The sequence below is a fragment of the Haemorhous mexicanus genome, chromosome 22 (assembly GCF_027477595.1).
Source record: "Haemorhous mexicanus isolate bHaeMex1 chromosome 22, bHaeMex1.pri, whole genome shotgun sequence".
NCBI classification, from domain to species: Eukaryota; Metazoa; Chordata; class Aves; order Passeriformes; family Fringillidae; genus Haemorhous; species Haemorhous mexicanus.
Window position 1 is genome coordinate 9,033,229 of NC_082362.1, and position 27,742 is coordinate 9,060,970.

General features: G+C 43.5%; 1 protein-coding gene across 3 annotated transcripts in view; it reads left to right on the top strand.

Moving 5' to 3' along the window:
- Positions 1 to 27,742, top strand: part of VMP1 (vacuole membrane protein 1) — a 62,140-nt gene that overhangs the window by 27,789 nt on the left and 6,609 nt on the right. For all 3 annotated transcript variants that reach the window (XM_059866358.1, XM_059866359.1, XM_059866361.1), the window contains 4 exons: positions 1,314 to 1,445; positions 15,138 to 15,218; positions 18,120 to 18,236; positions 20,419 to 20,480. In XM_059866358.1, coding sequence (XP_059722341.1) covers positions 1,314 to 1,445; positions 15,138 to 15,218; positions 18,120 to 18,236; positions 20,419 to 20,480 — 392 coding nt within the window. The remainder of the gene's footprint in view (positions 1 to 1,313; positions 1,446 to 15,137; positions 15,219 to 18,119; positions 18,237 to 20,418; positions 20,481 to 27,742) is intronic.

A 27,742-nucleotide genomic window follows, 5' to 3' on the forward strand; every position in this document is an offset into this window, starting at 1 on the left:
CGAAGCCAAAGCAAATTGGCAGAGCCTGGAGGAGCAATGTGACTTTTTCTTCTTGCATCACCCTGAGAACATAACCTCAAGTTAATTTTTCTGAAGTGTTGTTGCTACTGTTTTCAGGCTTATCTTCCCCTTGTGCCAGAAATATGCAGATTAATGAAGTTCAGCTTGTTGCAGTCATTTAAATTTTTTCTTCCGTGGAAAACAAGGGCATAAACATTTGAGGTCTGTGTGCACTTCGGGTGCTTAAACTGAGGATTTAACTGCGGTGGTATTTAAAACCACAACCTGTTGATTTGGAATATCCACAGCAGCTGGAATTCTTGCTTGCAGCTGTGTATAGAGCAGGAACAAAGGAAATTGAAAAGCTTTCACGTTGCTTCAAAGGAGGAGAAAAGCATTTGTTACTCACTGCTGACCCTGGGAGAGAAAAGCCATCTGCAGGGAGCACATTCCCGTGCAGTGCCCAACTATTGTCTCTTACCTGCCTCAAATTTAAACCATCCTGAGTTAATTCCAAGTTCCTGTTCCATTAGCCTCTGTTTATCCATATGTTCAATCTTAGCTTGTCTCTCTTTTTTCCCTTGGTTAAGCTAAAGCTGCCTTCACCCACAAGACTGAAATGAGTCATTTGATGTCCTGAGAAAACAAATACAATTTTCCTGCGGTGAGAAAGCAGTCGTCCTTTCATCTGGGGTTGGCTCCAGCTATCCCAGCTGAAGGAGAGGGAAAACTTGAGCTCAGGCTTTGCTTAACCTTTTTTTTCCTTGCTGTAGTAAAACCTGAGTCTGTTTTCTAACAAACACTTGCCCAGAGTCTCATGACTGAACAAGCAAACTCCGGGACAGCACCGGGGAGGAGCTCCCAGATTATTCTCGAGGCCCCTGGGGATCAAGGGTTGTCACATGCTGGGGAATGTGTCTGGCATCATGTGGTGGGGTGAGACACAGCAGTGCTGACTCAGGATGTGTGGGACAGCAGGGATGTGGGGGACAGCAGGGACGTGGGGGACAGCCGGGCCACCAGCTCCAGCCTCCCACGGCTCCGGCCACGCGCCGCTCCACGGGGCCCCAGGGATGCACAGGTCGTGTCTGCTTGACCCTGCAACCCCGAGGCAGGGAAAAGAAAGGGAAAGAGGGATTCAGAGCAGCAGCATTCTGTTGGAAATGATGGGAATCCTGACCTGGTGGGTGAAAGCAAACTGCTCCAAACAGCTGGTCCTGTCGGCTCGGAGAACGGCCACGGGATTTGTGCGTGTCACATGTTTTGTGTTTGGGAATAAACAGGAAAATAAATCAGGATTGTTCTTTTCCCAGGGTGCTGGTACAGCCATTGGAGAGCTGCCCCCCTATTTTATGGCGAGGGCAGCCCGGCTGTCGGGTGCTGAACCTGATGATGAGGAGTACCAGGAATTCGAGGAGATGCTGGAACACGCAGAGACTGCACAAGTAAGGACAGTGTGTAAAACAACAGAGTTCATGAAACACAGAGCAACTTACAGGGGGTAAATAACCATTCCACTTAAATGAGAGGGGGCCAAAGAATCAGCTGGTGTGAGTTCACAACAGACTTCCCAGGGATGGAAAAAGATCCTGCACTGGGTGATACCTGTGGTGATGGGAGGAGGAGAATGCAGCTTGTTGGAGCAGATAAAATAGTGCAGCCAAGTATTTGCTGCAGGTACTGCAATTATTTAGAGTTCCAAGAACAGCACAATAACGGTAGGGAGACACTGGGCTGGGAAAACAGGGCTAGAGGAGCTGCTGTTCCATAATCCTGGTTGTTCTGGCTGCATTTAAATCCTCCCTGGGCCAGAGATGATTTTCAGCCTCAGCTCATCCCTTTCAGATGACATTTGCCTGCTTTGCCACTGACACCCTCAGGGACCAGTGTGTGACCCATTCATCAACCTGAGGAAATATTTTTCCTGATGTGGAAATGCAGCAAAACTGCTCCAAGTCCCTTTTTGTTGCTCTTGTCATTTGTTTTCTCCAGGGCTTGAGTAGTGCACAGCTTGCAGTTGATGCTGCACATCAGTCAGGTACTGCTGGGGATAATTTTTCCTTCAGGTCAGGAGTTTGTATCCTGGTCACGAGTTCCTGATAGTGTTTTAGACCAAATCAAACATTTTTTCCTCATGCTGTTTGCCACCAAATTTTTCCCTCTGTATTTTTCCTTCTTATCCTGTTTTGTCTGCCACGAAGTTGAAACAGGTCATGAGATTGCTGTTAAAAACCAGCAGATGCTATTTACCATGCACTGATGTCTTTAAACTCCTCTGCCAGGGTAGTTTCTGGAGATAAATATACACTTTTCTTTTCCCTCCTTCAAAAAAATGGATGAAGCTTTTCCATGAAAGTGGTTTGTCTGGAAATACTGAGTGCAATCTAGTAATTCTAACAGTAAACCCTATGTTTCCCAAAAGCCTCCCCCTACTAGAAGGTTCCAAAGGGTTTTTCTGCTATTATAAATAGTAAATTCTTCTATTTTTTTAAAAGATGCAGCAGGGGGGAAGAAAGAATCTGCTTTGTTCTTTTGTCTCCCATCAATCTTTGCTTTGCAAAGTAATCCCTTAACTGTACGAAAATCAAGTTGTGGTAAAAAAACCAACAAGGAAACCAGTTCAATACATGACTTCAGTATCTGTGTTTACTGAAACTCTCCCAGCAAATTATATGTGTGTACAGTTGTGGGAGCAGCCAGAGATGGTTTCCAGAACGCACAGTGAGATTCTTGGGAAGAAAATTTTTGCTAGAGAGCATTTTGTCAGGCCAGGCCAAACTATAGCTGTATTGACTGCCTGGAGTAAACAAATGGCCTTGTGGAATTAATGAAGGAAAATGAGGCTGTTATTTACCAGTACTTTTGATTTTATTTTCTTGGCAATTGAGTTTGGATTGGAGCGTGTTGTTTTGTGGATGGATGGCCAGGAAAAAAAAAAAAAAACATCTTTCAAACTCCACTTGTGGTTTGGTTTCTATAAACTCTTTTAACATGAGGCTTTGACAATCTGATTAAATTGTATTGTGCTCATAAAAACTGACAGTTCAGTTTTTTCCATTTGCTAATGTGACTTCCTTTTTGCTTTTGGCTTCAATCATGTTTTCTCTGGATGTCTGTGGGAGACAGGCCTGCCTTTCCTATGACCTCTGTAAATCCCAATCTCCAGCATAGCTTATCACTCTTTGCCCTGTAATTTGTATTCATGAGCAGTGGTGATGTCTATTTTTAAATTGCTCATTAACAATTGTTATTACCTCCATCGGCTTCCTCCCACTCTGAGAGTCTGAAGCCTCACACGGGGGCTGTGACAAGTGTCCTGTGCCTTGGGGATGCTGCAAATGCTTGATGTCAAGTGACAGGAGCAATTTTCAGTAGAAAAGTCTCCTTGCACCCAGCTTTTTTGAGAGTTTTGGGGATGGGTGTTGGATTTGGAAGAATAGCTGAGCTGCTCTTTGCCCATGAGGCAGAGCCAGCTGCTCTGACGTGTTTGCTGCTGTGAGTCGTTCAGAGAGCTCATTGCTGCTGCTTCTCAAAAACAATGGTCATTTGGAGAAACAGATGAGCATCTTCTCTGGTGAGAATAGATCACGGCTACAGCATCCAGCCTGAAGGGTCTGGGAGGGGGAATATGCTCCTGGCTGGGCCACAAAAAATACAGCCAGAAAAGGGACCTAAGAGGATTAAAGAGAGGAAAGGTTTAGTGCTCCATTCAGAGCTACACAGAGTAAAATGCCATTTACTTTAAAGAGTCTATTGATGGATTTTCTGTCCTGAATGTCAGATCTGAGTGACCTGTCTCCTTGTGCTGCCTTTTGAGAGAGCTCATTAACCTGCAGCCTGATGTGTCTGTCCTGTACTTCCCATTAGCACACTTGAGAAAAAGCCCCTCATTTTAAAGGAACACTCACTTCTCCTTCCTTGGTGTCCCTTTGTGTGCTCACCAGTGAGTCCCAGTTCCATGCAGGGAGTGTCACAGCTGCCTCGTGGCCGTGCCCTGCAGAAGGAGGTGGCTTTTCTTTGTCCCCAGAGCTGCCACAAGGCAGAGCCCAGCACGCCCCAGCTGGGATTTGTTCATACTTTAAAACCCACCAGCGTTTCAAACAGCATCTCAGCTGCTGTCAGCTCTCTTCCAGTCGGATTCCAGAGTGAAGGAAGGTTTTATCAGAGCTCCCTTTTGGCCACAGGGAGTGTTTCCAGTGCAGCCTCAGTTAGGGGAAGTGAGTGCTCAGTGCTGGGGCAGCACTTTGGGAATGACACAGTCACAGACACTTGGTGCAGTTTTCTGTCCCACACACATGAGCAGGGACTCTCTTTTTGCCAGTTTAATAGTTGCTGGTTGGTAATTTTTCTCGGTTCTCTGTCATGCTGAAACACTTCAAGCTGAGGAGTGAAAAAGCAACTTTTGGAGCCAGCTTCCCTCAGGGTACTCGGTGACAGTGCGTGGGCCTTGCTGTATCCCGGTGCTCCTTGCTAGGAGGGGAAAGTTCTGATATCTTTGAATATCTAATCCTTAATGGCTCTGAGTGTTTGGCTTCATTAAGTGGCATTTCTTTAAGAACTAATGATTTACACATCGGGGGTTTGCTTCTGTGCAGCCTCGCCCGCAGCCAAATTTCCATGTAAAAATATTTTCTAGTTGCCTGTGTTACTATCAGCCACTGCTGTTTGTTTACTCTCCAAGCTGTGTCCTGCCTGGGGAAGAACACAGCCTTGGAGAAGGGTTAAATCCATAGAACAGCCGAGGTGCAGCAGGGCTGGTTTGGAAATGACTGAGTGCCATCTGCACACTGGCTGTCAGTCGTTGCTGGGACCTGTTTTTGCCTCCACTGAACCTTTACTGGTTGTGGTTTGTCTGGCCATCACATGACTTCTCTGAAAATTCCCCCTCCCCTCCATTTCCAGTAAACTGTTTGAACAGGAGTGACTCAGACTGAAACCAGCTTCCCTGTAACCACAGGGCTTGTTAAAGAATTTGTCAACGTGGACTCGAGAGGGTTTCTATTCAACCGAGCTGCAACCGCCTGCCTTGGAGCTCCACCGAGCCCCCTGCTGCTCCCCGAGGGCAGCAAGGGGTTAAAGGCCGCTCCCCGTGGGGACGGGCACGCACAGCATCCATCCCAGCTTTGCTGAAAACCCTGCCTGCTTCTCCACATCTTCACGTGGGGCTGCTCTGCGCTGGGGCAGAACAAAGTCCGTGCCACACCCGGGAGAAGGCAGCGCTGTGTTCTGACACGACACTGACTTCACTCCCCGGGAATGATTAGGCACGGCTAATGAGCGAAATCTCGCTTAATTAGCAGCGTTTGAGATGGCCAGATTCAGAGCGGATCTCTGCCGTGATTAAATTAACAACTGCTATCTGATAAGTTCCTGCTTGAAAAGGCTGCTGGCTTGTTTAATCAACAGCGTTTAAGGGTACTTGGGACAAGAAAAAAGAAGTTCAAGCAGACCACAAGCAGGTTTTTATAAAGCATTTATCATAAAAATGGAAGTGGAAGGGTCGTGTACAATAACTGGGAGACCTTGACTTCTTTTTTATTTCTTTTTTTTTTTTTTTTTGCTTTCCCAGCAATCACTTGTTGAATAGGAACATCGAATTCCACTCATCCTTTCTCTTGCTCAGTCTTCCCTTTCCTCATCAGCTTCCTCTCTTTATTAATTGTTATTTATTAACTGCTGTGGGTGGTCACCAGGAGGCTGCTCCTCACACCCTGCATTCCTCAGGTTTGATGCCAGTTTTTGTTCATAGCTCTAGGGGAGGTTTCTTCCCTTTTTTTTATGGTGATCTGTAATTAAACAGAAATTCACAACTGATCAAACCTTGAGCTGCACTTCGGACTAAAGTCCCCACGAGTGCTGGGGAGTGAGGTGACAAAGTGACAGTGTGTTTTCACAGACGATATAACAAGCAGTGGGTACGCTGAGTAACAACTCAGCTTTGAACTGTTCTCCAAAATTACCTCGTTTAAAACAAGTTTTGGAATGAGTCAGTGGCAGCTTTAAATAAGCGAACTTGAGCACTTCCTGAGAGAAGAGATAGCAAAGAGTTAAAACAGGCAGAGGGGAGACAATGAGAGCTGTGAGTAAGGAATGTGTAAAGCACCTCCTGGTTGGATTTCTTTGGGCACTGGCAGGAGAACGTGCCCACATTGTTCTATTCATTTGCACACCTGCTCACAGATAAGGAAAAAACAGCACAGGGCATTGCACTCATTACTAATGCTGGCTGGAGATGACTTTTTGAGCTCTATTTTGAAGGGCTCTTTGTGTCTGTTCCCTAAAAAATGATTTAAATGTTGGCTGTGGAAGTACAGAAATCAGAAATCCCCCAGGCAGTGAGGAAACCTGGGTTACTTTGCAACATTTTCACTCGGTATTAGGTCAGGAGGATTTTCTCAGTAAGAAATTTCTCACTTAACAACAGAAATTAGAAATAATGTCACCAAGTGTACTGGAAATGCTGGAAGCTGCATTTGCACAGGAGTTGTGGAGAAGCAAGTGGTTGAATTCTGTCACTGGAGTTTCATGCCCTGTTCTGTGTGTGTTGGGAATGCTCAACACAAGTTTCTAAGGGGAAAATTTGTTCCTAAATAGTTGATATTTCACTCCTCAGTATTCTGAGAAAGACCAATGAATGATCAAAAGCTGGGTCAGAAAAGCTGTTTTAAATATTTTTTTTAAGGACAACCTTCAATAACTGATAGAAATTCATTCTGGTATCATAATCAAGAAAATGGCTGTTTTTTTTTTTTTCCCCCTGCTCCAGACACTAAATATCTGTGTTGTACAAGAGTCTGGTATGCAGCCCACTTCTCTGAGCTGTCTGGGAACCTCTGTCCCTTCCAGGGAGAACAGGGGAGAGGTTGCACATCTGGGCTGAGAGGGAAGACTTGTGTGTGCTAAAGGCTTTGTCAGCTGTGTCAGAAGTTCCTCACTTCCATTCTGGTTTAATCCTTAATTTCTGTCTGAGTCCCGTGTGGAGAAACTTTTTTTTTTTTTTTTTTCAGTGATGATTTCTTTGAGTTATCAGAGACTGAAAATGTCCATTTTTGTGACTGGTTGTCAAGAATTCCTTTCTTAAAATGTCTGGTTTTTAAACCACCTCAAAATAAGACTTGATTCTTTAGAATGGATTTTTAAAAATTAACAGTATTCTGGAACTGGCAGAGCTGTGCTCACAATAACTGATTGCAGTGGTGGCTTTGAGATAAATGAGAGATGCAGGGGGGTTTGGGCAGTGCTGGGATGTTCCTTTACTCCACTCATCCCCTGCCTGTGGCTGTAGTATCTTGTCATGGAATCACAGAAAAATTCACCTCCAGAGGGACCTGAGGCAGTTTCTAGTTCAACTTTTTTTTTTTTTTTCCTAGTCCAGCTCAGGTTCCTCAGGGCATTGTCTGGGCTGGTCCTGGAGCCCTCCAGGGCTGAGGCTGCACAAGCTCCCTGGGAAATCTCCTCCAGTGCTGCTGACATTGCACTGACAGCTCCCCTCCCTGAAAAGGGGCTGCAGGATCTGCTCTGCCCCCTCTCCTGCCAGATGGGAATAGAAAGTGGTTGTTCAGCAAGGAAAGAAATCAGTTTATTTCGAGTTTCTGTGCGGGGCTGGGAAGCTGCAGAGTGTCAAAGTGGACACGTTGCTGCTCTGAGGAGCAGAGGTGGCAGGGGATGTGGTTAAAGGGGCTACAGCTCTGCAGGACAGATCTGATAAGGCTGAAAGGACATGCTCCTTCCTCTTCCTTTGGGCTGTTTCCTTTAATTGTGTCTCATTCTTTACAAAATTTTCCTTATTCTTACAGTGTGTGAAGCAAAAGGACTCTTTATGTAGAAGTTGGAGGGTTTCAGTTCTAGCTGTGGGAAAAGCTGGCTTTAAATTGGAGTCACAGAGCTCACAGAGCCCTAGAATCTGTGTTCCTTTTGGTGTTTCCCTTCTGAACCTGAGTGTGGATGGCAACAGGCTGAAATCTTGAAATGGAAGCTCCTGAGATGAAGTTTGTTGTAAGAAACCATTTTTGCTGGTTCTTCCCTCGAGAAGGGGGAGGGAGAAAGGAGGGAAATAAAAAGTTCCTACCTTGGTTCAGATGATTAATGAAATGAAGAAAATGCCTGGAAGTTCCTGGTGGAACTAATGGACTGCTCCAGAGCTGGCTGACTTCATTCCTGCTCCTGTTCATGGGGAGACCTTATTTACCATAAAATGGATCCACAATTTGGAAGTTTCACACTTTTACTCCAAGACAGGCTAAAGTTCAATGCCCAGGAAAGCCAAGCCTGCTGCTGGAATGGACACTTCACTCTGTTGTCTCTGCTCCCAAGAGGCTTGCAAAAAATTCAGCTCCTCACACAACTCTGTGGCTTCTTTTGTCTGTCCTTTCTAACATCTAACAGCACTTTTAAAATCTGATAGGAGGACAATGGGTTTAATTTTATTTTCTGTAGAAAAACTTAAGGGTTTCTGACCCAAGAACTAATTGTAGCTATTCATGTCTGAGTTTACCAAGTCCCAGAGATGAGCATCCTCCTGATTATCTCTGGATTGCAGCATCACCCCTTAACCTTAACATGCAGCCAGCCTGAAGAATTTGAAGAAAACAGATGTGGAACTAAATCCCTCACAATCTGTGTCCTGCATTCTCGTCCTCACAATGGAAGAATCCACCTGTAGATAAAATTTCTTTGGGATTTGTTTGTAATATCTGCTGTATGTTCATCTTTGCCTACAAATATTCTGAATATTGAGCTCTTACCAGTTTCAAGCCCTCAGATTTCCAGCACAGTCTGTTTCATGAGGCTTTGTGGGTGCTGCTCTCTTCTTTCCACAGTTTTTTTGGAGAAGTCAGGGCTGTTTTATTGTTGCTTGCTTGCCTTCATCTTGTACTTTTTAAAACTGTTTTCATGTTCAGCATCTATGTCCTTTTCTCTTGCAACTTTTCCATGATTACCCAACACCTTTTCCAGAATTGGATGCCTCAGAAAACCCAGACTTGTCATGAAGTGAAACTTCCTTAGAACCTGGAGTATCTGCCCTGTGCCTGTTGTGTGTAAATCCCTTTCTTTCATCAAACTCAGTGCTTGCTTAGTTCTGCCACCATCCCACCACTGCTTTCAGTAATCCTTGAAAACTTTTTTTTCCAGCTCCCTCTTTTGGGGGTCTGATTTCCCAGACAGGACCTTTCTCTCCCAGATTTTTGGGTGATGAGGAAGTTTAAACCTTGCCCCTCACACCCCTGCTCTCCAAGTATCAAATGGAAATCTCCCCTTTGAGTTTGCCCCTCTGTATTTACCTGGAAGCATTTTGGAGAAATCTGGAACAAAGATCCATGAGCTGCTATCACAATACTCCTCTTTGTAATTTATTCATATTTTTGATATTTTAGGGGGGGTTGAGCAGTGGTTTTTGAACCATTGTGACCTCCCAGCCTTGGGTACCTCTGTGGCTCCTCTGCAGCTGCTCCCCTGCAGTCAATGCTTTATTCCAAGGAGTTAATAATTCCTCCCAGTCTGAAATCCTGGAATCCATTGCCTGACCACAAATGGTCATTCTCCCATAAGTTGTGTTTGATTCCATTGTGTTGTAACAGAAAGCCAGAAGAAACAAAATACTGTGCAGTTCATTTTTAACATAACTGGGATTTTTACATAAAGAGGGGCACTGTCTTTGTAGGCAGCTCTTTAAATGTTAAGGACTCTCTAATTTTGGTGATCTAAGTGGTAGCTTCATACTCAGTCTTCAATTTTTGGGGGAAAAAAATGTTCTTTACTTCAGATGATTATCTGGATAATTCAACTTTTTTATTATAACAATAATAGAAATAATGCTCAAATCTTGGGGGGTTGTCCACACAAGAGAGACACATTTGGCCTGGGGAATGTGCAGAAGGAGGAACTTCCCTCTCTGCAGCTGCTCCAGAATTCTGGAGAACCACTGAGGTGTAACACATTCAGATCTCTCTCTATGCCCTTTCATTTTTTTCCCCTCATGCTCCTGTTTTCTGTCAGTCACAAATCCTGTGTACCCCCTTCCAGGCCTTCCAGAACAATCTTTCAGCTCCTCCAGGACATCACCTACCAGGTGCTGGAGGAATGTCCATGGCATGGATGAGACCTCCTGAGCAGGGAATGTGCACCAAGAGCTTGGGATGGAATTGTGTTAAATTCCATCTTTGTGTTAAATCTGCCAATTTTCCCAATTTATTGTAAAGTGCTCGAGGTATTTACAGCAGGAAGGAAAAGGGAGAGAAGTTTTTCCAGGCTTCAAATCCCTGGGATGTGGATCTGGGTGGGTTTTTTCAGAGATTGGGCTGGGATGTGATGGGAGCTGTTGGTTTCTCAGTGCTCCTAAAATCTGATTGCAGCTGTTTGAAAATGAACTGTCACATTGCATAATCTGTGCAGGCTGCAGAGACCAGAGCTGGGGAAGTGGTACAGGTTGTTTCTGGGGGATTCAGTCCAACTCTGATTATTCAGAGCTCCTTGGATACCTCCAGCTACTCCTGTGGATCAATCCCCCAGCTCTGCACTTGCAGAGGAAGAAAAAAGAGGCTCCACAATTTCAGTGGGAACAATTAATTGTGACTGTTTTCTTACAGAGGGAAAGGAGGAAAAAAATATTTATTACAATTATTTTTTCCTCAAGCTTGTTAGTTAAATCTGGCGAGGTTTTATTTATTAAAACAATTTTATTTATGAAAACAATTTTTTCCTCGAGCTTGTTAGTTAAATCTGGTGAGGTGCTGATTCTTCCCTCACACTGAGGAGCTCACCAACTTCACAGTGAGAGGAGAAAGAAGAGAGATTAAATTATAAATGGAAAGTAAAGAAAACAGAGGGATGGGGCAGCACTTTGGAACTCAGACAAGGTTGTGTATTCCCTCTCCCAGGAAGGATAAAAGGTCCATATGTACACAGGGAGGAACTCTGAGGCAGAACAAGTCAGTTCTCCTTACCATCCCTTTAGGGTTGGAAATTTGGGAGGGATTTTTATCCCATGGAGCCAGTGGGGTGAATGAAATGATGAAAAATTCCCTTTTGCTGAGGCTGAGCAGATCCAGGAGAATTCCCCCAGCCCGAGCTGCCAGCTGGGCCTGGGGAATCATCCCTGACCTTTCCCTGCTCTGCTCCAGCCCAGTTTTGGGATGTGATGATTAACCCAATGAAGTCATCTTTAATCATTTAACCTTCCTCTGCCTGCTCTGTGGCACTCACAGGAAATCTATTTCCAAACCCCAAAAAATAAATCATCTTTGAAAGGGACACAGTGAGCTAAAGCATCCTGAAATGTTCTAAAGAATGAATCACAATTAGCTGGGAGGCCAGTCCAGTCTAGAAACTTTAATTTGGGGGGAAAATGGTTTGCCTGTAAGTAGCTGAACTTTTGTCTCTTTTCATATTTTTATATATAAAAATATATTATTTTTTAAAGCAGTAATTTATGAAAGTTATTTTATTTCAAATGCTTGAAAAAAAATAGAGAAAAGATTGTTCCCCGTGCAGGCTTTAGAAAAGAAAAAAAAAAAATCCTGTTGTGAAAGAGGTAAAAGTTGTAAAACTGGGGATTGTATTCTCAGAGAAATGAAACTTTGAGGGCTTTTTTATTGTTGCAGATGTCGCAAAGATTTGTCTGACAAAATTTAAGGAAGGAACCAAAGAGAAATAGTTCTGAACTTGTTTTCACAGAGTAAATGTTGAGGCTGGAATTCATAGTTTTGTTGTAGCCCTGGTAGGTTTGTTACCCTGCAAATTATTCATAGCTTTGATTCTATTAAATCACAGAAAATAGGTACCAAAAAAAATAATCTTTAATTTGTCTTTTGGCTTATTTAGAAAATTTGGAAAAAAAGGAAGACCAGTGACAAGTTCTTGAGTGAAGTTTTTAGAATTTCAAATTTCTCTTTCCATGAAGTACTTTGTGATAGACGATGTAAAACCAAAACTCAGCAAAGAAACAAGCTGAGTAATAACTTCAAAAAATAAAGTTATGAATTAACAAGGTGAGAAAATTTCCTCCAGCGTTGGTTTTGGTTTGGGTTTTTTTTTTGAGACAAACTTGTTAAACTTATTTTAAAGACTTTCATTATTAGCTTTTTAATGTTTTATATGTTTTTAGCTGGAGGGGAAATATTAGTTTCAAGGCAGCCTTGAATTTTGTAGTTGAGAAATGTGGGTGAGGGAAGCTGGTTCTTTTTAAGAAATTTGGTTAAAAATGGTGCTTTCCCCTAATTTTATCCAGTCAATTTATATCTAATTATAATAATATATTTTATTAAAGCAGCTGTGCTGCAACTTTGAGTTTATAGGTAATTTTCTAGAGAGTTTATTTCCAATTCCAGCTTGTGAAATTGAATACAACAGTGCATTAGCAACACAGTAAAAGATAATGGGGGAATAAATTCAAATCAGAATAGAAACAACTTCCATGCAAATAAATCATGGAGCCATTTGAATAATTGTCTTGGAGTGTTTTATTTTCAAGATACTTTGCCATCAGATTTATGGAACTGCAAGGAAAAAATATTTATTGGCTTTTAAAAGTGAAATTATTGCTCCAAGCCCTTGAGCTTTGGGAAATGGGGGAGAAAATAGGAGCTGAAAATGGCCCCAGTGAGCTCTGCTCCAGAAATCCCTGGGGAGGGAACAATTCCAGGGACAAATTCCAATTTCCCAAGGACAAAATCTGCTTTAGCACCTTTTGGTGTTTAAATGAATTTTTAAAGAATCCTAAAGATTTTTCATTGTGTGTTTGCCTGGGGAATTGGAGAGGTGTTTTCCTTGGGGAAAATCTAGAAATAAATAAAATAAAAGGGTATTTTTATCAAATAGAAATTATTCTTATTAAAAGAACAATTCCAGGACTCCTTTCCCAACGACAAAATCTGCTTTAGCACCTTTTGGAGTTTAAATGAATTTTTAAAGAATCCTAAAGATTTTTCTCTGTGTGTTTGCCTGGGGAATTGGAGAGGTGTTGTTTTCCTTGGGGAAAATCTAGAAATTAATAAAATAATAGGGTATTTTTATCAAATAGAAATTGTACTTATTAAAAGAACAATTCCAGGACACTTTTCCCAAGGACAAAATCTGCTTTAGGACTTTTGGTGTTTAAATGAATTTTTAAAGAATCCTAAAGATTTTTCACTGTGTGTTTGCCTGGGGAATTGAAGAGGTGTTGTTTTCCTTGGGGAAAACCTAGAAATAAATAAAATAAAGGGGTATTTTTATCAAATAGAAATAAAAGAGTATTTTATTCTCTCCATCCCAAATGCTGAGGGTCCCACTGGAGCTGGGATCCCTTTTTTGGGTTCTGTTTCCTTGGAAATAACCACGAGGGAATTTGGGGCTGCAGCAGGAACTGCCCTGGATGTCGCAAGAATTTTGGGCTTGGTCGTCAGGAAATTGTTGTGTTTTGTTGTTTAGAACAATTCCTGTCAAAAATCACTCTTTTAGTGAAAAAAACAATAAATAAATAAAAGAAAAAAATGAGTTTTGCTTTCCAGATTGTTCCCTGTCAGAATAAGCTCAAGGGTTTGGTGTCAGCCTCACTGGGAGCAGTTGAATCCCTCGTGTTCTGGGGGGATCCTACAAATGTCAGGGAAAATTGGCATTAAAATGTGAATTTTGATCTCTTCCATTTTGTAAGCATGAGGCCAAGGTGTAACTCCTGGTGAAAGTGTGGAAATTCACCTTTATAGGATATTCTAGAGGGGTTTTATATCCCCTGTGGTTAAAAATGTCCCACTGAAAGATTTAGGAAATCTCATTTCTTTGGCATTTTTCGTACAATTTTAATTTATTTTTCCAGGCATTAAATAAAACAAATAGAATTATTCTGGTTAAAGAAATAATTGGGGTTTTTTTGGTTTTTTTTTTTAATTTTCAAATAGAGAATTTAACTGTTTGAAAGCACAGTAATGAAGAAAAGTTACTACTTGAAAAAAGGGTGTGAAAAGAAGCAAAGGGTCACATCACAGTTCTGTTATTTTTCAGTCTGCCACAGAAAATGTTGTCAGATCTACACCTTAAAATTTAAATAACGTGCAAGAACATTGTAAAGTAATTGTAGTTTTCCTTCCTTGGTGTGTAGTATTTAAGGTTTGAACAGAACTGTAACCAAGTTTAAATTGCATAAATGTGATTTTTCTGGATTACCCTGCAGTTGCTTTAATCAATAATTCATGATATTCTAAATTCTACAATTCAGTAGTAAAGGCTGGAATTTAGAATATCATGAATTATTGATTAAAGTAATTTCCTTGAGTAATTTATTTCACTGCTCCTGGAAAAATCAGAATGTCCTTGCTTATTTGTAGGTTTTTAGAAAGGAATGGGTAATTATTTTTTAATGTTTGCTATTCCCAAGGATTCCCAGGTTTCTGCAACTGTTGTGGCCAAGCCTGAGCAGGGAGCACTGACCTTGCTTTTATTTTTCTGGACAGTTTTGCTTCAAAAGAATTTTATCTCCTGTAAATTCCCTTCTCACATGCAAAGAAACTCCTTGAGAGAATCTTTATTTTTGTTTTTTTTAAGGGGTGTCCTGGGTGTTTGTCAATTTTTGAGCCTCAGGAGTAAGGACTGATCACAAAATAAAAGCTTTGTACAGAGCAGCTCCAGTCCCAGGGGCTGCACCTCCCCTGCTTTTAAAGTCATTTAGGCTCAGTAATTAACTTCATTAATTTAATGGATTTTCCAAGTCTGTTGTAGGCAGTGCCTGGAATTGGCAATTTTGGTTGGGATCCTGGGTTTGGGAGAGCAGATCTGAGGATGTCCTGGGATTATTGTGTGCTCTTTCTGCCCTCAGAAAGTTCCTTTTCACCCCTGGAAATGGCCCTGGAGGAATTCATTCCCTCTGCTTGTTTGAGGAATAGGTGTAAGCAGCCCTGGCATTCCAGGATATGGGGAAATAAAGAGTGGAAAATCTGTTTGCACAGCAGTGGGAGCTCAGTGCCACTCACAGGGTGTGAAACCAAAACTCAGTGCATGGAGTGCTCACATTCCACCACCAGTGTCCCTCTAAACTCAGGGTTCAGACTGACCTTCCTGCTTTAAAATTCCTCCCAGCTCCCAGGTGGGAAATCCTGGGGATCACACACGTTCTGAGCTCTGTTCAGGTGGCTTTCCTCACGAATAATTTGATTTTCTGTTGGCAGGACTTTGCTTCCCGGGCCAGAGTGGCCGTGCAGAACCTGGTGCAGAAGGTTGGGTTCTTTGGGATCCTGGCCTGTGCCTCGGTGAGTTTCCCCAGGAACTGGGCATTTATGGGCACAAAATGCAGCTCTTGCATGTCCTGCCATGCAGTTCATGTTTGTTTGCACTTTCTGTCATCTCTCAGGGAGACAAACCCTGCTGGAATTGTGTTATTATTGATGTCTTGTGTTTGACATTCTTGACATCCTCAAATCCAGGGGTGTGCATGGGTTGGAGAGGGGGAAAGTGCCTGCAGAAATCCTGGTTAGGGTGTCCATCCATCCCTTCCAAAGCTCCCAAATCTGCTCTTTGGGTCATTGGAAACCAGAGAAGGCAGAAAAAGGAAGCAAATTTCAGTTGTGGCTGTGGAGCTACAAACTGCTCATGGCTTTTTTAATCAAGAGGTGAAAGGAGCATCTCCAGTGATGCAATTTTAGTTTTTTATACTCTTCTTTCAGAATAAAAAAATCATATTGGAGGTTTAACTCACTCTCTGGAGCTGGTAGGAGAGGTGTGCCTTGTTCTTCATCCCACACACAAGCTGTGGGATGTGATTGCAGAGTGTGGGACCCCCCTCAGTCCCTTTTTTTTGGGATAACCACAACATTACCCAGCTCTGAGGCTTTCACTCCACTCTTGTCCAGCACCTCTTGGTTCCCTAAACTGTAAAGATGACACAGCCAACTGCTTGCTCAGAGTGGGTAACCTGTGTTAGAATTAATCTGATTAGAGTTGCTGACATAAAGCTCCTGCTCACTAATCCTTAGAAAAGTCTTCTTGGAGTGGAGTTTAGCCCAGAAGCTGCTCCTTAAATCCTCCCAGGAGCTGCTCCCTGCTCTGACACATCCCTGCCCCAGCCATGGCCTGTCCTTGTCACCAGCACAGCTTGGAGCTGGCAGGGATGAGGGACAGGGCAAGGTGGAGAGATGGGGAGCAGGAGGAAGGGGTTGGCAAACACCAGAGGAGGCTGCAAACACCCCAGAGTTCCTGCTCAGTGATATTTAAACATTTGTTTAACTTCTTCCCCACTTTGCTGCCCAGGCCCTGCTCAGCCCTGGGCTGGGGGAGGGATGAGAATCCACCAGGGCACACCTGGGCTTTGCAAATGTGAGTTTGTAAATGTGAGTTTGTAAATGTGCTCACACAACAGCTGCAGGAGAAGGGGAGAGGTGGAAGGTTCCAGAGGCCTTGGAAAAGCAGGAATGCAGAGCTGTCCCTCTGTGGGGCACCTCTGGGTGAGCCAGGGGAAGGAAAGCAGCCCCCAATGTGCTCCTTGCATTTGGGTGTGCCCCCACCAGCCCAGGGGCTTGTCAGCATCTCTCTGTGCTCTACCAGGTGTCTCCTCTGCTTGCCTCCATCCCCTGTAATTGTGATCTTCCTTCTGGATTTTAGGCAGTTTTATTTGAGGTGTATTTTATGAGTGGAGAATTTGCTGGTAAAAAGTGGTAATGGCTGTCCCAGCTGTGGGTCCTTGTCTCTCAAGTGGTGGCTTCTAAATGCTGCATAAAAACACCAGCAAATGGAAATGAAAATTCTGCAGGCTTATCCAGTGAAGTCAACTGACTGTCATGTTGTTTAGTGGCAATAAGGAAGTCAGGATTGTCTGGAGTTTATTTCTATATAAAGGCAGCTCTGGGCAAGGAACAAAGCAAGAATCAGCCCCCAAGTTCCTCGCTGTGACTTGTGAGAATTTGCCCTCTTGTTTTTTGTGGCCTTTTTTTGGCAACTTTGAGTAACAAGCACAGAGAAAACCTTGCTGGGGATGTGCTGAGTAACTTCTGCCCTTGGTGAGCTGTACCCACACCACCCCTGCCCTAAACTGGCTGCAGGGATTAAAATGTTCTGTGAACCAGCAAAAATCCCTCAGAGCAACCAGCCCAGAAGAGCCTGGAGCAGCCTTGTCTCCAGGAGCAGGAGGCTCTGGGACAATCCCTGCCAGCTCCAGGAGCAGGAGGCTCTGGGACAATCCCTGCCAGCTCCAGGAGCAGGAGGCTCTGGGACAATCCCTGCCAGCCCCAGGAGGCTCTGGGACAATCCCTGCCAGCTCCTGTGGCCCCAGCAGCTGCCCCAGGTGGGCAGGGGAGGTGGAGCCTGCTCAGGGACCCGTGGTTAGAACCCAGTTCAGATTTCTTCCTCTGCAGGTGCTGCTGTGGCTGCTCATAAATCTGAATTGCTGCTCTCCAGCAGTCCAGTGCAACCCTTTGTCACAGGTTGCAGGCTTGGTGGCAGAGTGTCCTTTATTCTTAATCTGCACTCTTTATTTCTTTATTTAAATCACAAAACACCAGCGGTATCACACTGCTCCTGGGAGTGACCCTGCTCAGACACTGCCCCTGTGCTCCAGGCTGAGAGGGAAAGGTTGGAATTCAGACACTTTCTTGATTTCATTTCAAAAATATTTTACAGATAGTATCACGATACCAAAAGTCAGGCCAGCAGTTTAATAATAATAAAAATTCTTTTAATTTTAAATGAAATGCATATGCTTAATAAAATCTAATCAGTGTTTTTAAACTGGATACATATGACTATAAATGCCAGTTTTTAATGTAGTTTCTCAGCTGGAAATCACTGGGGATCAGTTGAAACTCTGGCTTCCAAGAGTGATGTGCTTGTCAGAGAGAAAATTTGATAAATCACTCAAAATGGCTTTGCTGTGGTTTCTGTGCATTTCACATGGAAAACTTTTCATTAGCTTTTTTCAGGATCCAGGGGTAAGGAGGGACCTTGGGAATGGAATTGTCTGGGACATTGTCTAGCTGAATCCCAGAGACTGAAGTTCTGTGGTGGGACATCAACATTTTTGTAATTATTAAGACACAAGAGTTTTGGATCAAGCTGGAGAAGGGGAAACTGTTCATTTTTCACCATTTCAGCCTGTGTGGTGTTCCTGTCCATCCAACGTGTGCTGCAATTCCTGAACCTCTTTCCCTTGCACTCCACAGATCCCAAACCCCCTGTTTGACCTGGCTGGGATAACTTGTGGCCACTTTCTGGTTCCCTTCTGGACCTTCTTCGGTGCAACCTTGATTGGAAAAGCTGTGATTAAAATGCACATCCAGGCAAGTGCTGCCCCTGCCTCGGGCCAGAGGGGGGGAAACCTTTGAAACTTTGATTCTTTCCCTGCCTGTTCCACTGGGTCACTTGGGGATGAAACCTTTGAAACTTTGATTCTTTCCCTGCCTGTTCCACTGGGTCACTTGGGGATGAAACCTTTGAAACTTTGATTCTTTCCCTGCCTGTTCCACTGGGTCACTTGGGAATCAATCCTGCAGTCTCCTTGCCTGGCTTGAAGTAATGGAAATTAATTTGGTGCAAGGGATTTACAATAAAGGAGCTGCTGGGCTGCTCCAAACTGAGGCAAGTGAGTAATTTATAGCTGCTGACCCCACTCAGGAAATTGGTGGTTAGCCAAAGTATTTACCTAGAGCCTTTACCAGACTGCCAGGGCTCCAGCAGTGAACTCCTTTCTGGTACCAAACCCTCATTTGCACTTTGAAATGTCCTTTTTAGCTCGCTGAGAAAACCCCAGTGAGCCCTGGGCTGGGCCAGCCCACTTTGGGTGGATTTGCTGCAGTTTTGGGGCAGTTTTGGTGTCCCAGGTCAGATGTGCTGAGTTTGACAGTGCAGTTGTTTGCACAAAATGTGGAATTCTCTTGGAACTGCATCACCCTGCTCCGAGGAGAGCTGGAGTTTGGGTTCCCTGGGGGATTTGCTGGTGTGGTCAGGGCTGGAGCTCAGTCTGTGTTTGGGATGTTTTCAGCTGAGTTTGGGTTTTTGCAGTGCCTCTGCCTCTGTTGTTTGGAAATCTCTGCTGTGACTCCCATCAAAACAGCAGAAACTTTTAGTAAAAAAATATTTCATGTTACAGCCTCATCAAGCTGCTTTAAAACCTTTATTTTGCCCTAAACACAAGCTCTGTTCTTCCCATCATTTTTTAAATGGTTGTTTTATTTTGCTCAGTGCTTAAGCAGAAAACAATAAATAGATTTGGAAATTCTTCCATTTCTTGGGATAAAACAGCTTTTTCTCCACACTTATTTTTATATTAGCTGAATTTTCTTCTGCTTTTAAATCTGTGTCTTGCTAAAACGTGTCCTGGCAGCACAGAAAAGTGAAATAATATTAGATCAATATTCCTTTTATTATTTTAATTGCCTCGTTCAGCTACCACAGTGTTTGCTGGGTAATTTATAGTGCTCCACACTCAGATCCCATGTAAGTGAAAAAACATTTCCCAGTGCCTTGTACAGTTGATAAATCATGATTTTGTAATAGGCTCAGCTTTTAGAATTCTCTTTTTCAAGCACACCCTTGTGCAATAGCCTTGATTTTTTGGAGTGACCTGGCTGGACTTGGAATTTAGGAAATGTGAGAGTCATGGAAAAGGCTTTTAATGCAGTGTTCAGACAGGAAGTGAGTGACTGCTGCAGTGGCCATCCTGGGACTCCTTTTCTATTACCTGACTCAAATGATGTCAACTCCATTTCATTTGTGCATTCTGATTTTTCATAAGTGTGCTTAGTAGGAAATTAAGAGTTATTCTGTTTTGTAAAATTTGGTTAGATAAATCATGGACTTTCTTCTTGTAAGGTTGAAATTGTATTTGAAGTTTGTCCTTTAATATGTTTAATAGTTTTTAATATGATTAAATACTATATTTGGAATGACAGCTTCATGGGTACAGGTTTGATTTTTATTGGGGTAAAGATTTTCATATTTAATATTACTCTGCTAAGTTGTTTTTGAAGAGTTTTAGGATACATTCTGGATTAGGGTTAGGACTGGGATTATTAGGGACTGTGATTATTCTGTTTTATCTCAGGTGCCCAAAGGCTCTTTCTCTTTTTGCTGTTTTTGTCTGAATCAGGGTTATTTTCCCCTCTGTGATGTGTTTGTGTGAGGGGCTGTGAATTTCTCTGGCTGTTTTTCCACTCAGACATTGTTGATGGAGTAAAGTGACCTTGAGCTTCTGGGAATGGGAGTTTGGGGAGGATGAGAGTGGGCAGCAAAAACACAGCAAGAAATGCAAACTGTGAGCAAACAGGGGCAGAAAGGGAACAGCTTTTTTTTTTTTCTCTCCTTCTGCCTCTTTTCTGAGGAGAAAAAAAAATGTTGAAAATACTGAAATATTGAAAATATTAAAAAATAAAGAGGAGAGGGGGGGAAAGCTGGGCAGGAGCTGCTGGAGAAGGAGCCCAAAGTGGCTCCAGGCTTTGTGTGACTGCTCTTGTCCTTCCACAGAAACTCTTTGTCATCATCACCTTCAGCAAACACATCGTGGAGCAGATGGTGGCCCTCATCGGGTGAGTAATTCCCAGCTCAGAAATTAATTAACAGCTGCACCCATCAAGGGGAGAACGCTGCAGGAGGCAGCTCAGGGTGCTCAGGGGCTGCTCTGCTCCAGGCTTTGCCCCAGCAGGGTTGGGCTCTCCTTGCAGCTCCTCCCCACAGTCCCTGCTGGGTTTTGCTGGCCCTGAGGCTCAGGGTTGTGGGATCAGCACAGAACCTTCACCCCAAACCAAAATTCAAAATTCAGCCCCTCCACTCCCAGATCCCTACATTTATGGGGTGTCTGCCCTGGGTTTTCTGCAGTGCTGTACTGGGATCCTATGGTGAAAAATGAGAATGTTTATAGAAATTTGTATTTATAGAAAAAAATCAGAGAATTCTGTGGTTCCACGTTAAAAACCTGAGATTTTGTGCAGTGTTCAAGGCTGACAATAAACATCCTCCTTAACTGGAAGTACCTCATACATTTACAACATCAAATCACTTAAAAAATCAGAATGAGAAATTTGGTGTGTGGAGCTTGGTCCCCATTCTGTTAAATTCTGTAGAAATGGATAAAGTGTCCTGGTTTTGATAAGGTTTGGGTTGGGTTTTTTTAAACTAAAATGAATCCATCCTAATATAAATCCATAAAATAAATGTTGAGGTGTTGCTGCTTTTCCAAGGTTTCTTCTCTGGGGTAGATGGATATTTTGCTGCCCAAAGTGTAGTAACTATTTTCACATAAAAACCACAAGAAAAGTTTCGGTGGAGGAATGTCTGGAAATAATTCCTTTTAAACCAAAACTCCAGGCAGTGATGCTGAAAAAGAAAAGGAGTGTCAGAAGAACCTTGCAGGGCATTTCACTGATGAAACAAATCCTGCCTTTATTATTCCTGATCTTCTGCTCTCTACCAAAATCAAAATTAATTTTTTGCTTTGAAAATTATTTTCAAAAAGGGAGGGAGAGAGAGAAATGTGGTTTCTTTTAAGCATCCTGAGTTTTTCTCAGCATCAATCACTGCAGACAGTTTGATCTGCCCCTAGCTCAGGTACATTTCCAAGGATTTACTCCCCTGTGGATGCTCTGAGCCAAACCCAGTAGATTTTTCCTACTTCATCTGTCTTGGAGATAATTTTGCATTGAATTACTTCGAGTGCATTCACAGGAGCTCTGCTGGACTCGGGTTTTATTGGAGGGTTGATGTCAGAGGTAAAAAATGTTCCTGGGAGACAGTGAGATTTTTGGAATGTCCTGGTACCCTTGACTTTTCTCAAGCTGTCTCCAGCATTACCTCATCAATTTCTGTTCGAGGGGAGCCTCAAACATGTTAAACAATACCTTGCTCTAAAAGCCCCATTATTGAATTAAAGCAGAGCTCTGTTTAATGGGCAGTAACTTCATTTTAATCCAATTCTATCCACCACAATGACTTTTAGACTTTCTTTGTCAGGGCTGTTGCTCTTAAACAATAGGAAATATCTGAGCCCAATACCTGCAAATAATGAACATACTGATAGCCAGGAGAAATGGAACCTAGACAGAAGATTAAGTTGTGAGATAAAGTCTGAGAAAATCTGATTTTATAAGCCAGGGAGAATTTGACAATTTTGGAATTTTTTCAGTCAAAAAAGCAAAACTGATTCATGTGCAGACCTTGTTTTTATTGTCACTGGGTGCTGCTGGACCCCTCACTGAGCCTGCCTTAACCAGGCATTTAATATCATTTAATTTGATTTTACAGTTTTGTCTAGGGCTCCATTACAAACAGATCATAAAATACTTTTTCTATTCATTAAATAAAAAAGGAAACGGAAAAGAAAACATAGCAGGAAATTAAGAAGCTGTTTACAGAAAATTTTAAATTTTTGTAGAATTTTTTGGCAACAAACCTTGTTGGGAATGAGGGAGATGAGTGGGTTTGAGAAGTGGGGTTGGTGTGAGGTGGAAATCCAAGCTGAGGAGGATTTCCAGAGGTGCTGGAGCTCCCTGGGGCTGGGAATTCCCAGCCTGTCCCAGCAGCTCCTGTTTTTTGTTGTTTTTTGGTGTTCTTTGGTGCCTCAGAGCTGGGAGAGGATCCTGCCCTCCCCAGGGACCTCCCTGGCTTTGGTGGGGGAAGATGCTCTGGAGGAGTTCTGTGTTCTGTCACTTCAGCAAGGTTCATTGCTGATTTTATTCAACTCTTTAATTCCCTTGGGTGCTGTGGAGTTTTTGGCTCCTCCATCTTTCTGTTCCTGTTTTTTACCTCCAGCTGTTGGTGAAGCCCCACTGTGCAGAGTGCTCCAGAGCAGGGTGATGTTCTCTGGGAAGGGGCAGCTTTAAATGCGGGTTAAGAATTCCCAGAAAATGACTGCAGAAGTAGTTCTGGAAGCACACAGCATCCACTGAACTGTGGCCATCCATTCTGGTGGGAAACAGTCAGGAAAAAAAAAAAAATCTTCATTTTTTTAGGGAGCAATCCCACCCTGCCCACACAGATTCCCTCTGGCTGTGGTTAATGATGAACTCCTGGGCTGGAGTGTCTGGGATTGTTCCTGCAAGAGGTGCTCAGGCCCAGGGCTGGATCCTACAGCAAAAGCAGTGAATTCCTACCTAAATCAGAATCCCAGAATGGTTTGGGTTGGGATGGATCCTAAAGCTCATCCAGTTCCATCCCTCACCTTCCACTGCTCCGAGCCCAGCCCAGCCTGGCCTGGGACACTCCAGGGATGGGGCAGCCACAGCCTCTCTGATGCCCTGTTAGTCCTAAAAGACTCAAAAACAGATTTGGAGTTAAAACAGGACCCAGTGAGGTTTTGCTACTTTGACTTTTAAGTCCCTTCTCGTGGGTGTTACCTCTGAGAATCCAACAAACTCTGGGAAATCCACCCAAAAGTATCAGTGCTCCTCAAGTGTCCCATACCCAGTGGCTTTTGTGGAAGAGCTTTCCCCCCCTCCCAGCTCTGCAGGGCACTGTGAGTGATTGCACAGTGAAAGAAAAGCAGTTCTTTGGTCCCAGGTACTGGAAGCTTTGCCTGGACAAACCAGTTTGCTGCTATTTCTTGTGCCATAATTCTTTGCTTACAGCTTAATCTCAGTTGATGCTGGTAAAGGGAGCGTGGTGTTCCTTTCACCAAAAAAGCACAAATGAGATCATGGTGACTGAGGTAACTGGAAAGTTTGCTTAAAGATTGTTGGGGGTTTTTTAGTCAAAAATAATTTACAGTACAGGTTGAGGTTATTTCTTTAGAACACAAGGCAAGAAGTGATAAAGGGACAACCAGAAATCTTGTCCTGGGGTGGGAAGAGCTGGGCAGTGGCCTCACAACCTCCCGGGAGCAATTTTGGAAGGTTAAACCAATCCCCTTGACATTGTTGGTTGCAAAGTCAACAACCTCCCTGCCACAGGTACATCAGAAACCTGGGGGATGTGTCCTGAGCACAGCAGAGCAGCTCCACACAAAAATGGCTTTATTGCCCTGAAAGGGACACAGATGTGGCTGAAATTTGAGGAGCTTTGGTGTTGAAAGGCTGCCAGTGGATCACAACAGAATTAGAAGAGTTTATTTGCAAAAGGCTTGAAGGATTTAACTGAATAAGCAAGGGTTTTTTCCCTAAATTGAGTTTAAAAAGAAGAATCTTTAAAAAGCAAGCAGAAATTTGGTTCCAAAGAGCAGCAGTGAGCAGAGCTGAGGACGGGCAGGTCAGAGATGTTGCAATTCCTAATTTTGAAAGCACTGATGGAACATAACAGAATGTCCCAAGGAAGAAAGCCCTGGAGCCTCCTGGGCTGCCCTGGCCACTGGAGCGTGGCTCAGGTGAACCACGGCAAACCTGAGCCCATTTCAGCCTTGGAACCTCCACCAGGATCTTTCCTTCCCCCATCTCAGAAAGCAAATGAAGCTTTTAACCCCAAAACCTCCCTGTTAAACCTGACCAGAAACCAGATTTACTTTCTGCACCTTCAGAGCTCTGGGCACAGGGAACAGCTCAGCCCCAGAGCTGAGCTGAGGCCGGGGTGGTTCTGGGGTCTCTGCTTGCTCCTCAGGTTTGGCTGGACAGGGAGCTGGGTCCAGCTTTGGGGAGCCCCAGGCCCCAGGAGTTAGGTTTTGGGCAGCCACAGCTCTCAGGATTCAGGTTTTGGGCAGCCCCAGGTTTCCCTAAACCTAACCCAGGTTTTGGGCAGCCCCAGCCTCAGGTTTCCCTAAACCTAATCCAAGTTTTGGGCAGCCCTGGGTTTCCTTAGACCTAAACCAGGTTTTGGGCAGACTCAGCTCCCAGGATTCAGGTTTTGGGCAGCCCCAGGTTTCCCTAAGCCTAAGCCAGGTTTTGGGCAGCCCCAGCCCCAGATTTCCCTAAGCCTAAGCCAGGTTTTGGGCAGGCCCAGCTCGCAGGGCTGAGTCAGGCTCAGGCTGAGCCCCTGTGAGTCACTGCAGGGTCCTGCTGGTGGTGGAGCCTCGGGGAAGTGGATGGTTTAAATACTGTGAGAATCTTTATCAGCACAGGAAATGACAGCTCATTAAAATACTAACCGTTGAGCCAGTTTAGATCACTGTCTGGAAAAAAATTAACCATTGAAGGCTCAGAGGGCTCACAGGAGAGAGAAGGGTGCCCTGTTGAGACAAGGGACACGTTATGCAAATGAATCAGCTTTGCTAATTGGCCAGTGGCATAAAAATATTTCCACTGGAATCTGTTTTGCAATGATTTTAAAAATACTTGACTTCCAAAGAAATTGATAGCACCGTGCTGGAGGGAAATGTTTGAGGGAGGGGTGGCTAAAATACCCTCAATACTAAAATCCCCAAATCCAGTGCCTGTTCCTAAATGTTTTATTGCTTTGGAGCTGCAGGATGGATTTGTCTTGTGTTCCCACAGGGGAGTGGAGAAGTGGGAATCTCATACAGCCGGTGTCGGTGGGATTGTTCAGTGATGTTTCCCATCAGTGCTGGGAAGGTGAAAGCCTTTCCTTCCCCTCTGGCCTGGCTGTCAATAACCCAGTGAAATAAAGTGTTTGTAAAGAGCCGAAGGTCCGGGCAGGGAGGAGCCCATCCCAGCACGTTCCCTTTCTCTGTGGGATCCCTCAGTGCCTCTTCCCTCCCTTTTCTGCAGCAGCAGCAGCAGATAATCCCTGGCCTTGGGCACTGCCAACCCCCGGGGCTTTGCTGCTCCTGTGGCAGCTCTGCCTGTGCTCCTCATTTGGAACTGTGCTGCCATTTCCCAAAGGATGATTTTCTCAGGCTCTTTCAGCCCAAAAAGCTGAATCTGGGCAAAACCTGCTGGTGTTTGCCCCAGTGTGTGGAGTCAGAGGGATTTTCCAAGCTGAGGGCTGTGAATATTGAAGGGATTATCCATAAAGTGGAGCCTGACTCAATATTGCATCACCTTCCCCAGGTGTGTCCAGCCTTGTTTGCACCTTCTGCTCCCCCACGGGGCTCTGGTTTCCCTCCAGGTTGGAATTTCTGTGATTAAATTAAATTAAATTAAATATTTACTCCCATGTTTGTGACCCCCCCAGTGCTCCCAGTTTCCTGACATCCCACTGGGATGGATCCCAGTTGCTCTCAGGGTTCAGACTCAGGGCTGGCTGCTATGAGGTTCTCATTTCCATTTTTAATTCCATCAGGATCAGTTTGAGAACCGCTCGGGATTATTAATCATAAACTTTCAAATTTTCACTCCTGAAAAATCCCATGGTTTTGTTCCCAAAATTTGAGTCTACTGTGGCAGCTTAAATTTTTTTTTTAAACACTTGGGAATTCTAACATTTCTCCCTGGAAAAGTGAACAAATATCCACTTATCCCATTTTATTTGATAAAATGGGAATTAAATATCCTCGTTTATGGTGTGACAGATTTTTTGTGAGATATTGGTGCACTGACACTGACACAGCATTTGATAGAGACTCTACTTGAGGATTTAGCAGAGCTGGAATTAATTCCCTGAGTGTTCCCAACCTCTCAAAGCACAGCTTGAGAGATCTCAGTCACTCAGGAGCAACCCATGCTCCTAAAGACCTTGTGGGATGAAAATTACGCCTTTCAGAAATGCAAATATCATGATTAAACCGTTGTAAATAAGTATTTTTAATATTAGTAAAAATGCAGATGACTGGAATATCAAACAACTTTCTACTTTTTGTAAGCTGGCCCAGGAAAAATACAATTTTTTTTCTCCTCTGGTGTTGGTGCTTCATCCTGGTGCCTTGCAGAGAAATCTTTCTGTAGTTCCAAAGGTTCTGTTAAAAAGATGTAAAGTTACCCAAAAATCATTTAACAACCAGTGACAAGCATTTGAGGTACAACTGCTGACAGTTGTTCTTGGAGAAGCAAATTAATTAAATTTTAACTCAGATTTGCTGTAACTGGACTGGGAGTTTTTGGAGTCAGACTCTGCAGGTTCTTGGGTGTAATTTTTAAAATAATCCTCGAGCAACTTTGCTGAATTTCTGTCATGTGCTGCTTCAAACAGATGGGGAGTTTTGTTTTATTTATTGGAAAAAGAGCTTTAGAATTTGTATTTTGGCTAGAAATTGTAGCACTGAGTTTAAAAAAATGAAAAAGTACATCTGTTTAATTACAAATACCAGGTAATTGTTCTGAAAACAGGCACCAAGAGTGCTTCTTCAGTGAATCCTAATTTTTTATGGGTGTTTCTGTTGTAGTATTAGAACAGAAATAATGGTTTTGACTAAAATGTTACAATTTTAGTGAATTTAGGATTACCAAAGGCTGCTCCAATTTTGAGGAGCCTGTTCTCAGTTTCAACTCCCTGTGAAACATTAAAATTTAGCAAAGAATCAGGATGAATCCCAACAAAAATTTAATATTTAACATTAAGAGTTTCTAAAACAATTTCTGGATGAAAGCAACTTCTGAATCGGAATTTCTTCTTCCACATTCTGGGTTTGAAAGCCGATGGCTGTGATTCCCGAAGGAGCCCCGGGAATTGGGGTTGGATTATTCCGAGTTTATCTTCCAGCATCTTCCTGCAGCAGTGCCGGGAAGTTTGCGGGTTTTTGGAGGTGCTGAGTGCAGGAATTGTGATGCAAATCTGGCCCTGCCTGGTCCCACCCGGATCCCACAAAATTCATCCCCAATTCCCTCTCCTCGGGTCCCACCCAGGGGTCTCTGGGCTGGGTTTGTGCACTTTGCAGGGACACAGAACTCACCTAAAACCAATTCAATTATTTTAAAGATTTTTAGATCTAAGATTACGCCCTTGGATATCAGGTGGCACATAAGTGGATGATTAAATGGTTTGATTTTTTAATTAAATGATTTTTTTCCAAAAAAGGACCAGTAACCAACTCTGT